Genomic DNA, 10,508 nt, shown 5'->3' on the forward strand with positions numbered 1-10,508 from the left:
AGGTTAAGAGGGCGGGGATAAAGAGAGCCAACATCTGGATAGACACCATGCATCATATGATGACCTGCAGTGTGACAGTGTGGACAGCTGGACAGGAATGAAAGTTGCCAGGCCTTCAAAATGAAAGCGTTCAAAATGAAAATAACCTGCATGAATAAACTCTGACACAGTGGTGCTTTTGTTCAGTATGGTAACACTTAACATTTACTGTTCATATAGCAATTACACAAGCGCAAAGTTAGCTCATCAACACACATCAAAATTAAACAAACTCTCCTAAATCAGCTTAGTATGTACAGTATAAGTAACATGGGACTCCATTTCCATCTCACTCCTTTCACACAGCTCCCACAATCTGTTTTTGTCCTCCTTGGTCCAGTAAGATGTCAAGGTCAATATGGTGGAGCCCTGAAGGAGTGATAGTTGTTTACAGTACTGGAAGTCTGAGCTTGTGTCCTACAGCCAAACCAACTCTATTTGCACAAATATTTGCTCCATTTCTGTTTGTGTGTCTCTCTTTTGCAAGCAGCTGATGATCATGTGACAACTAGTACTGTTTGTACACAAGTTGTATGTGTAGGAAGAAAGGAGGCCAACTCTTTTAAGCTTTAGGTAACACTGTTAAGTAATATTGTGCAGAAAAATATTAATGTCTATTTTCATTCTAATGAATTTTTATGTCTTTAAGAAATGAAAAACAGTTTTAAAAAGCTATTTTGCAAGTGTAATGTGTATCTATGCTGTAGGCCATCAGTCATCCTCTGATGTCTATCTGTGCAGGCTGAGCATGCTGCACAGCAGGAAACATGGCTGTCAAACACATGACATCTGAATACCTGTGTCACACTGTATAGTTTGCAGAATGTACTTAAATGCAGCTATTTATGGAAGTAACATTTTGACTTTGAACATGTTTGGCATTTTATCTCTCCCTGACAGACCTTCAAAGGGCTAGGCCTACTTGATGTCCGACCTGTTTTTAAGTTCCAGGCAACGATAAATTCATGCTAGAGTTACATTTGAGGCTGACAAGAAATTAGGTTTAGAGACATCTAGATGGTTACAATTAGGATAAGGTTCTTGTAATTGCGTATTTCAATGAACGTCCCAAGAAGTGCAAGTATGTGTGCGGTTCATGTATGTGAAAAGTTCAGGGTAACGTAGTTTGTGCAACCCATAGCAACTGTTGCCATGAGGAGCAGAATCCTTTACACCTGCCTTCACTGATTGGTTTAATTTCGAGTGACAAGCCCGGCCTCTCACTGCTGATTGGTTGATTTAACAATAGGAAGCCAATCCTAAAAGTAGGCTGTCGTCGCTGTGGTTTCTCACCTGCCCCCGGCTACTTCAGAGTTACTGCCAGGAAAAGCAGCCAAACAATAACATGCGAAGAGTTTTTATAAGAGTGTAAACTTGAAACTGTATGTAGTGTTGCACTCTGTGTATGAGAGAGTGTATATGTGTATGAGCTGGAAGTATTTGTTTTCCATCATGACAATGAAAACCAGAAGATTCTCACTGGAAAGCGCTGTGTGAGTACATGTGTCACCGTTTTGCAATTGTTTCCACCTTTGTCTCTCATTTTCACATCCTTCATGGTATTTTGTTGAAATAAGACTCTGATATTTATCTTTAATAGCTGACTGACAATACAAATGTCTCTTACAAGCACCAGGTGTTATAATATTCCTGTTATGTCAGCAGTGTTTGTACCTGCTGGTTTGTGAAAATAACCCTCAGGGATCCGTGTTGTCGCCCAGAGACTGCAGACTAGCCACAGGTCTGAGAGTAGCAAGTCAATGCAGCTTGTACTAAGACAGGTTTCTCAAAGACTCAAAGCTATTTGAACTTTTGCCTGCAGGAACTATTAAACTGTCACATAAGATATATAAAGTAGGATTCACAAACAATCATGAACAGTAAATTCACTTATTTTACCTATTTACTCTTCAGTCAGTAGATGTTGACACTCTGTTGATGCTACTGATAAAAATATATTTTGTTGATGCATTATGTAAGATATTCTTTGTGTCACACACACACAACATAATCTCTGTGGGAAATCAGACTTCACCTGATGTAAACAATGTAAGTGAAGATAATAAAATGTTTACCACCAGCACTCAGGAGATATTTTTACCCACAATAAAACACATTTACTGATGTTCCCATCGGGTTGAAATCCCCTGTTTTGTTGCCTGATTTTTTTTATGATGTTATATATCAGCTTCACTTGTGTGCTGCATCATCAGTCTGACATTTATCTCCTGCTCCCTTGGGACAGCAGTGTGGACGGAGCAGGACTCCTCGGCGCTAAAGGAGGCAGCAGCAAATTAGGCGGTAAAAAATCTCGACAGAGTCAGAGCCTGGATGACGCCCGGCTGGAAATCCAGGAGCTAAATCAGAGCCTCAACAGCAGCATGTCCCTCAGGTAGACTCTGCCTTCAACAATACGCTGGCATCATGAAAAAACTGAGAATAAAATGGCTTAGACTTGAAAACCAAGTCCTGATAACATCCTCACATGACTTGTGTAATGTGGGCGTTTCTCTTGTGTGTTTCCTCAGGGAGCAGACCATCGCAGAGGAGAACCTTGAGCGACCCGATGCACTCATCCACAATCATGTAAATTTCACCATCCTCCTTATATTTAATCCTTTACTCAATATGTTCATAATAGCAATGTATAAAATGACAATGTGCAAGAAGCCGCTTGTAGCGATGAACCTAAAGCTCTTACTCCCTTAGCTTTATGGAGTTATAAAAAGGAGTCTCAGCTTATTTTTTCTACTATTCGGACAGCAGCTATTATTTTAAGTTCACTCTTACTGCTCTCGAGTGTTGTTTTGCCGCAGCAGGCACCTCTTTTTCAGTTAAATATCTCCAATAAATCTACTGTAAAGTAGGCCTACACTCTCAGAACCACGCAGGAGACAGGCAGTCAGCTACCAGCCAGTGAATGAAGTGGAGCTTTTAGCAGCTAAAGAGTCAGATATTTCCCTCAGGAGTTTGTAGAGACTCAAATCCACATGAATGATTATGTTGCTCTTTCATGGCTGGATGTGTAAACTAGCAGCTCTTTGGCGAAGACATATTAATTTAGAAGGGGGTGATATGTCAATGTTGTGTTCACAACTTGTTTCTGGAGCCCCCTAGTGCCCAAACAAATCTGTTATTGTAAGTTAAAGTTCAGTAACGTCAGAAAACAAACATCTAAACTGCCTTTGTCAGTGCACAGTGGTGTTTTTTGGCTGCAGCAGGTGGCTGTCTTTTTTTTCAGTGAAATAACTCTAAAAGTCCAGTGTAAAGTAGGCCTACCTGCTCGGCAACTACTTTGTACACACAAGAGCAGTTAGCAGCTAAAGAGCCAGATAGTTCCCTCAGGAGTTGGTTGAGACCAAAAGCAGAGGTAAAAGAGAGTGAAAATATGCACTAACTTTTATTAGGAGGTCAGTAACGTAATTTCACATGAATAATAATGTGGCTCTGGTACAGCTGGTTAGTTTTAAAGCTCCTGTGAGGAACTTTCAGTTTGTGTTGATTCTGGCGCCCCCTGTGGACAAAGCTGTACCTTTTATCTCTTTGCTGATTTTGTCCTGTACATGTTTAAGTGGTGTTTTTTAACAATAAATCTCCTCCTGCTCTTTAACAGTCACATGTATCACTCACTTTAAATGTTTGCCCTGAGAATGTAAACAAAGGCAGCGTGCAGTTAATCGCTTCGTCTGACACCTACCCCCCCCACCAGCAGCTTCAGGCATTAAGAATAACTATATAGAAATAATCAATCTTGTCTCTGATGGTCTGGTTTGCTTTTGTAGCTCATATAGAGTCATCAGAATTAATTTCAGTCTGTTTCATAACCAGCTGGTGGCCAAAAAAGATCACATTTCTTTCTTTCCCCACAGAGCTTCAAAAAGCACAACAAAAACTTCCACAAACTGTTTCCAGACATTCCTGACGCGGAGAACCTGACACACGGTGAGCTGAGCTTAAGTCAAGAGTCTGTTACATAAACCTTTATATTAATATAACTTGAAATGTTTAACTTCCTGTCTGGTCGATCGCTGCCTCATACTGTTTGCCAAGCAAAACTTTTTAGTAAATGATTCAGCAGGCGTGTTTTTTATGAGAGAAACAACTTCCTCACAGCTTTAAATAATGCATGGGATGTTTGTGTGTGTGCGTGTTTGTATTGCAGCATTCACCTGCGCCCTGCAGAAGGAGGTGCCGTACCATGGAAAACTCTTTATTTCTGAACACCACGTTTGTTTCCATTCATCAGTGCTGCTCAAAGAGACCAAGGTGATGCACCCAGACACACTGAGATGAAGCCTAGGTCACACTGGTGACATTAATTAGCACTGAAATGTCAAAATGGTGGTTTCATTTGAAGTCACATCTCTGACATATTGAAGTAAAATGTTTTTAGTTTTGTATGAACTTTGGCAGGACAGACATTTGACTTTACATGTTGAAAAGGAGCATTCAATTAAGCTATCACTTTAATATCCAGTGTTCAGGCTTTTTACCTTAATATCAAAGACTGACTTCTCCTCAGGGGAAAAAAATAACAAGCTGCTAATTCGCTTTGATTGTCCGTGTGTCAGGTCACATCTATTAGATATAGTAATATGACTCTAATATCCTCCTAAAGCCTGTCATGACTACAAAACTAAGTATTTTGTCAACATATTGCAGGTGGCGATTTCTGGATGCAGCGTCAAGGAGGTGAAGAAATATAACTCGGCTTTATCCATGTTGTCTATTCAGACCACTGATGGAGATAAGGTCAGAACACACACTTTTAAAAAACACATATTTATGTCTTTATTCCATTCTTTTTGCTTTGGGTTGCATGTACGATTTTTATATTCCTCCGAGCGTGTTTAGGATATATCGCTCGACTACATCTCTGCAATATATCACAGGATAGATTTGTGTGACTAAAATGTTTGAAAGAACACTGACAGACACTAGATGTTCTATTATTAAACTCTAATGTCTACATAATCAGGCTCCAAAGGTTCTCAGTGACACATTAAAACCTCTTAGGGGATTGTGGCTCAGTAACATGGGATACATCTGTGGGGAATTGTAATCGTAACCACTCCTGTAAACAGGCGTCCCTCTCTGTTGTTGAACTCCATAACCACAGAACTCAAAATAGATCACTAATGGGATCCTTTTTATAGGCTCAGGTGGAGACAGAGGCCTCAGACATGTGTTCATGAGTGATCCACGGCTTTTTAATCAAATCGTCTATTGTATAATTGCTTATTTAGGGATGGACGTGCAGACCAGCTTAGCTCAGCTTGGCTGATAAATACAGTGGTATATGCCATTGGCAAATATGTACTTGTCCCTTAAACATTGTATTTCAGTCTCTTTTAAATCAATAAAAGAAAAGGTGAAGGGAAACACAAATGTTACAGAATTAACCCTTTCTCTTCCCTCTCTCTTCTCCATCAGTACTCATTTGTGTCTTTGAGGAACCGTGAGCTGTGTTACAAACTCCTCCACAATGTCTGCACCTATGCAAAGGTAGGTGCCCCACTAATCCGCCCGCACATAAAGAAAGAAAGAAAGAAAGAAAGACTATTCTTGGTCTGAACTCGTGTTTCTGTGTTTGTCTGTGAACAGGGTGGGAGTGCCAACAGCAGCCCTCATCTCTCCTCTGCAGAGAATGAAGCTGAAGCTGATCATGACATGGTACGTTCGCCGCAGCTCATGTAACTGAACCAAACCAGGCGACGCAGTGATGAGTGCATAATGCGCGATGACTTTAACCCTCAGTGTCACTGTCCTTGTTTACAGGCCTCCAGTTATTCCAGCTTGGAGGACAGCGTGGATCGTGATCTGAGCAGACAGAACAGCATTCATCTTGAGAGCAGCTTTCCTCCGATGTCCAGTGAAGGTAAGAAAGATGGAAGAGAATTGATAAATGGAGCAATAAATACTGGTTAATACTGTGTTGTGTGGCTCTGTACCAGCAGAATAATGTTGTTTCTCTCTCCACCGAGTGCAAGGCGTATAATGCATATTTGTGACTTTCCAGGTCTTATGAGATCCGACTCCACCCGGCAAAACAGCTTAACAGACGAAGATGTCAGAGGTGTGTGCAAGAGATAACAAACGGACGCAAATACCATTAGCTATTCCTCTGACATCATGCTCAGGGTGGGAAACTAACATGCTGCTATAACTGCTGTGTTCCAGTTGCAAGTTGTGTAAACAAAGAGAATCTTAATGCTTCCTTATTGATCAGCACCTGAAAAGCTAATGGATAGTGAAAATCTATAGAGAGTGGGGCCATATTTCAAGTTAAAACGACTTATTTGATAACCCTTTAGCTACCGTTAGACAACCGCTAACGTTAGCATTTCACCAGTTCCTAGCTAACATTACTTTCTGATAGTGTTATACGATACTAAAGTAAAGGCTTAAATTCCTAGCTGACGTTACCGTAACTTCACAAAGCATTAAGGCATTAGCTTGCTAACTTGGTAGGCTATTGTAATGAGTAGAGCTAGCTAGACACTAGGAGAGGTGTAAAGGTTTCAAGCTAGCACTGCCATTAGTTGCAAATTAAGGCCTTTCCTCTTATATCATGTAACACTATCAAATGCTAATGTTAGCCAAGAAATGGTTGAATGCTAATGCTATATCAAATGTGTTGATTTAACTTAAAGTAAGGCCTGATACGTGAACATATACTTGGACATTTGGAAAACAGCAGCACAACATTTAAACAGCATTTGAGCTTCCCAAACATGAGCGTGACGTCAGAGAAAAATTGCCGCCTCATAAATATGGTTAAGAGTATAATTTACCCGTAGAAGAAAGACAGGCTGATTGTTCTTTCTTTCAGACGTGCCATGGATTTGGAGGATCTTTGAGAGAGTGGCACCGTTCCTCTTTGTCCGTGAAATGAGGAACCTCGGCATGCTCTTCTACATCTACGTGATGCTGTGAGTACATTTACCCAAGACTGTACTTGAGTACAATGTACTTAAGTATTATCTTGTTTTACTTAATTGATTGCATTTATTTGTTAGTAGGTTCTCTGCAAATTTAGACTAAATATACAAAACAAATTCTCATCTTAGAGGATACAGTGTTTCCTATAGATTAAATCTCTCCAGCAGTTAGGTACAGAAAATTAGCTTCACCTCAACCAGCTACTATAACAAAAGTCATTTTGATAGATAGATAATGTTGCTGTGTAAGGCCTGGAGATGGAAAAAGCTCTGAAAATTACCCTCTGAAAAGTTAAACATGGATGTTTATCGAGCATGAGGAAGTTTATATAACTTGAACTTTCTCAGTACTTACAGGCCCTTTAAACTCTGCCTGCTTTGAGTCGAGCTCTTCTGTGTATCTCGCACCTAGAGGCACTTTTTTTGTCATGATGAGTTTCTGAACTGAGAAAAAATGTAATCCTTTCAGAAATGTCATCACACAATGTTCTCTCAGGCTCCACGCAGATACAATTTGCTGATATCTTATTGTTTGAGTACAGTTTGTTCCCGTCTCAGCTCAGCCTTTGATCTATTCTCAAAGATGTACTTTCCCTCGAGGGGAAAACGTTTACAGTAAAACCCGAGGCATTCAACTCATGATTGCATGTTTGTGTTTGTAGGATGGCGTTGCTGCTGGTAGCGTCAGGGTACATCGGGCTGAGGATCATAGCACTGGAGGAGCAGCTGAACTCTCTGGGAGCCCTGACTGAGTTGGCTTTCCACCACAGACAGTGAGTGCATACACAAGCATGAGGAAAAAGGAGCCTGTCAAGAGAGAGGCATGGCTCAAACCGGTTTTGGTGACTTTTAAAACCATTACCAGCACATGAGATTAGACAGGACAGAGTGGTTCTGCAGGTTTAGGACAGCAAGAGGGACAAAAGATAAGTGATAACATTCAACCAGAGCACACCCATGTGTTTAAAATATGACATGATGATGCTTTGAACCAGTGTGGAGCTCTAACTACACCTAAATCTGTTGAAGATTAACGTTATGAATATATTTCCATCAATCACAATGAATGTAGTGTGGAATGAATTAAGTAAAGTGCTCCTGTAAATGAGAACATCTTCAAAGTTTTTATACAGTGTGTACTTAAAGCTCCTGTGAGGAGTTTTACACTGGTTATGAAACAGACTGAAATTATTTCTGATGTCTCTCTATGACCTACGAAAACAAACCAGACCATCAGCGACAAGATTGGTCATTTCTATATAGTTAATTTTAATGCCTGAAACTGCTGGTGGGAGTAGGTGTCAAGACGAAACACAAACTGAAGGTTCCTCACAGGAGCTTTAAGTATTTTCATTTAATGCTTCTTAAACTTCTGTCAAAGTGCATTGGTAAGGCAAATATTGTACTTTTTTACACTGGTATATTTTTAGAGCTGATGTGATTAACATAAAAAGATATCTTTATCTTTTAGGGCTGTCACTTTTCAATCGAAATTCGATATATATCGTTCGAACCTGGTGACATATTAATAGTTTGAACTGTAATGATTGAAGCACAGCAGAAACGCTCGCCCACGTACAAATTAGTAATCTGCTGTCCAGAGTCCCAGAATGCGATCACGTTTAAAGTAGTGTGCCTCCAACAGATGGAGATAATACGCCGCCTGCTACAAACCAATGGAGGAAACGAACACGCAAAGCCGTTGTTAACCTTTCCAGCTTCAGCGTCCTGACCGCTGTCAGAGAGCACAGGGGAGACTTATTGTTGTTCTGCCCCAGGACTGAAGCTGTAGCTAGCTTCAGGGCTAACTCCCGTCACTTTAATACGCCAGCAGCATACGTAAACTGTTAATTAGTTAGTCGATCACTCTTTTCTCTGCTCTTCCGCTGCTCCGGTCGCTGACACTTCAAGCAACTTGTGCACACTCTTCCGTTCTCCCTCGCTCTACCACCCCACTCTCACTCACTTAGCTCTTCCCAAAATGCTACGCTTCTCGTATGTGCTACAGAATTCGTTCGAACTTGATTTTTGCGATAAGTGACAACCCTAGTATGTAGTGGTATGTAAAATTAGGTGAGCCATTCTGCATAGCAGTGAATTTGATTCTTTACCCGTGTTTCCACCTAAAGAACAAAAATGTTCCCCCTTCCATTGTTGTCTGTGTTTCTACCAAGGCTTTATGTGAACCCTGGTCCCTGCAGTGGAAACTAACTTACTGCCTCCCAAACACAGTCTTTATATCTGTTTCACAAATAACACTTACTTACACTTCAGTTACATTGTTATGGAAGAACTTTTTTTTAGTGCTCTTACTGAATTAAAACATTAGTACTTCTCCACAAATTGCCCTTAACTCACACTGCTTCTTCTTCTTCTGCAGGTTCCAGGAAACATAGCCAGTGGGAGGGGCCTATGTCAAACAAATCCTTTAAGGAACTCATGCAATGCATCACTCTATAAAGATCCTGCTGCACACATTGATCCCTGTCTAGACAAACTCCCAGAAGCATCTCAGCAGAGACTCAGCCCATTCGACTTACAGTAATTCTTTCAGTGAAACGTTTCCTTTAAAGAAATTTACATTGTTCCCAACATTTCCCTCGCAGTACAAATTAAACGTGTTTGTCAGTGCTGCGTCTGCAGAGGATGCAGGTCAGCAGTAAGATGCTTCTGGGATGTTTGAACCAGGCCACACGCGGTGAACTACATGGATGACTGACTGCTTTAGCAGAAAAGCACCAGGACGGTATTTCTGTTAGGAGTGCAATCGTTTCCTGCTGACGGATCAAAAATTGACGTAATTTCTCCAGCGATGAGCCATATGGAGGCAGCCTGCTGGAGCCAGGTTTGTTTCTGGCTGGTGAACAGCTGAGCTCAGCTAGCAGAGGTTTCTGGAGCCTTTGATCAACACGACCTGCAACACACTGATGATGAACCCAACGAGACCATGAGAGAAGCACTTGATTTTAGCTGATTTTTATGTGGTGAAATGAAGACTCAGGTTGTGCATTTATATTTTACTGTTAATGACAATAATCGTCCAGCAGAGGGCAGTCAGTCCCATTAAACCTGACTGTTAGCATGAGGCACAAAAGCAGGAGCTTTCACTTTGATTTCCATGATTTTAAACCAATTTTTATGACCAGTGTGTGAACAGTGTATGCATGAAATGTACATTTAATGTGTTCATAAAACACGTGATGCATAAGTACTTGTATGTCTATAATATTGTGAGAATAAAAATAATACAGAGGTCATTTTCTAATCAGTTTTCTTTGAAATACGTAAAATATTTTTAGAGAATTTTCCAGGCCAGCAAACAAACATTTATCCAGGATGTTTGTAACTTACCTGCAGGCACTTTGTGTGATTTTACTCTTTTTTTTAAGTTGTGAAATGCATAAAAACACACTTGTTTAAAAACCAAACCTTTTGTACATAAGTGATCCTTTTATTATTTAGTTGTCCATAAAAAGGTCAAGATTCAGTCCCATGAATTAATTTCATTACATCATATTCTCAGTTCAA

At 40.4% G+C, this 10,508-nt stretch overlaps 1 protein-coding gene across 2 annotated transcripts; it reads left to right on the forward strand.

The window, feature by feature from the left end:
* Positions 1-1,368: 1,368 nt before the first annotated feature.
* LOC138611985 (GRAM domain-containing protein 2B-like) lies at positions 1,369-10,230 on the forward strand. Of its 2 annotated transcripts, none has more exons than XM_069685266.1 (13): positions 1,369-1,532; positions 2,285-2,431; positions 2,568-2,625; positions 3,909-3,981; positions 4,202-4,305; positions 4,702-4,791; positions 5,473-5,544; positions 5,644-5,712; positions 5,818-5,917; positions 6,059-6,115; positions 6,872-6,971; positions 7,643-7,753; positions 9,361-10,230. In XM_069685266.1, exons 1-13 carry the CDS (start codon positions 1,459-1,461, stop codon positions 9,374-9,376), a joined length of 1,071 nt encoding a protein of 356 aa, XP_069541367.1. In that variant the 5' UTR covers positions 1,369-1,458; the 3' UTR covers positions 9,377-10,230. The 2 variants fall into 2 exon arrangements, with proteins under 2 accessions (XP_069541367.1, XP_069541368.1); XM_069685267.1 differs by having other exon boundaries at positions 2,288-2,431.
* Positions 10,231-10,508: the final 278 nt, after the last annotated feature.

Source organism: Semicossyphus pulcher, unplaced genomic scaffold, assembly GCF_022749685.1.
Source record: "Semicossyphus pulcher isolate SPU_LCO1_2020_fin unplaced genomic scaffold, fSemPul1.0.p SCAF_7, whole genome shotgun sequence".
Classification (NCBI taxonomy): Eukaryota; Metazoa; Chordata; class Actinopteri; order Labriformes; family Labridae; genus Semicossyphus; species Semicossyphus pulcher.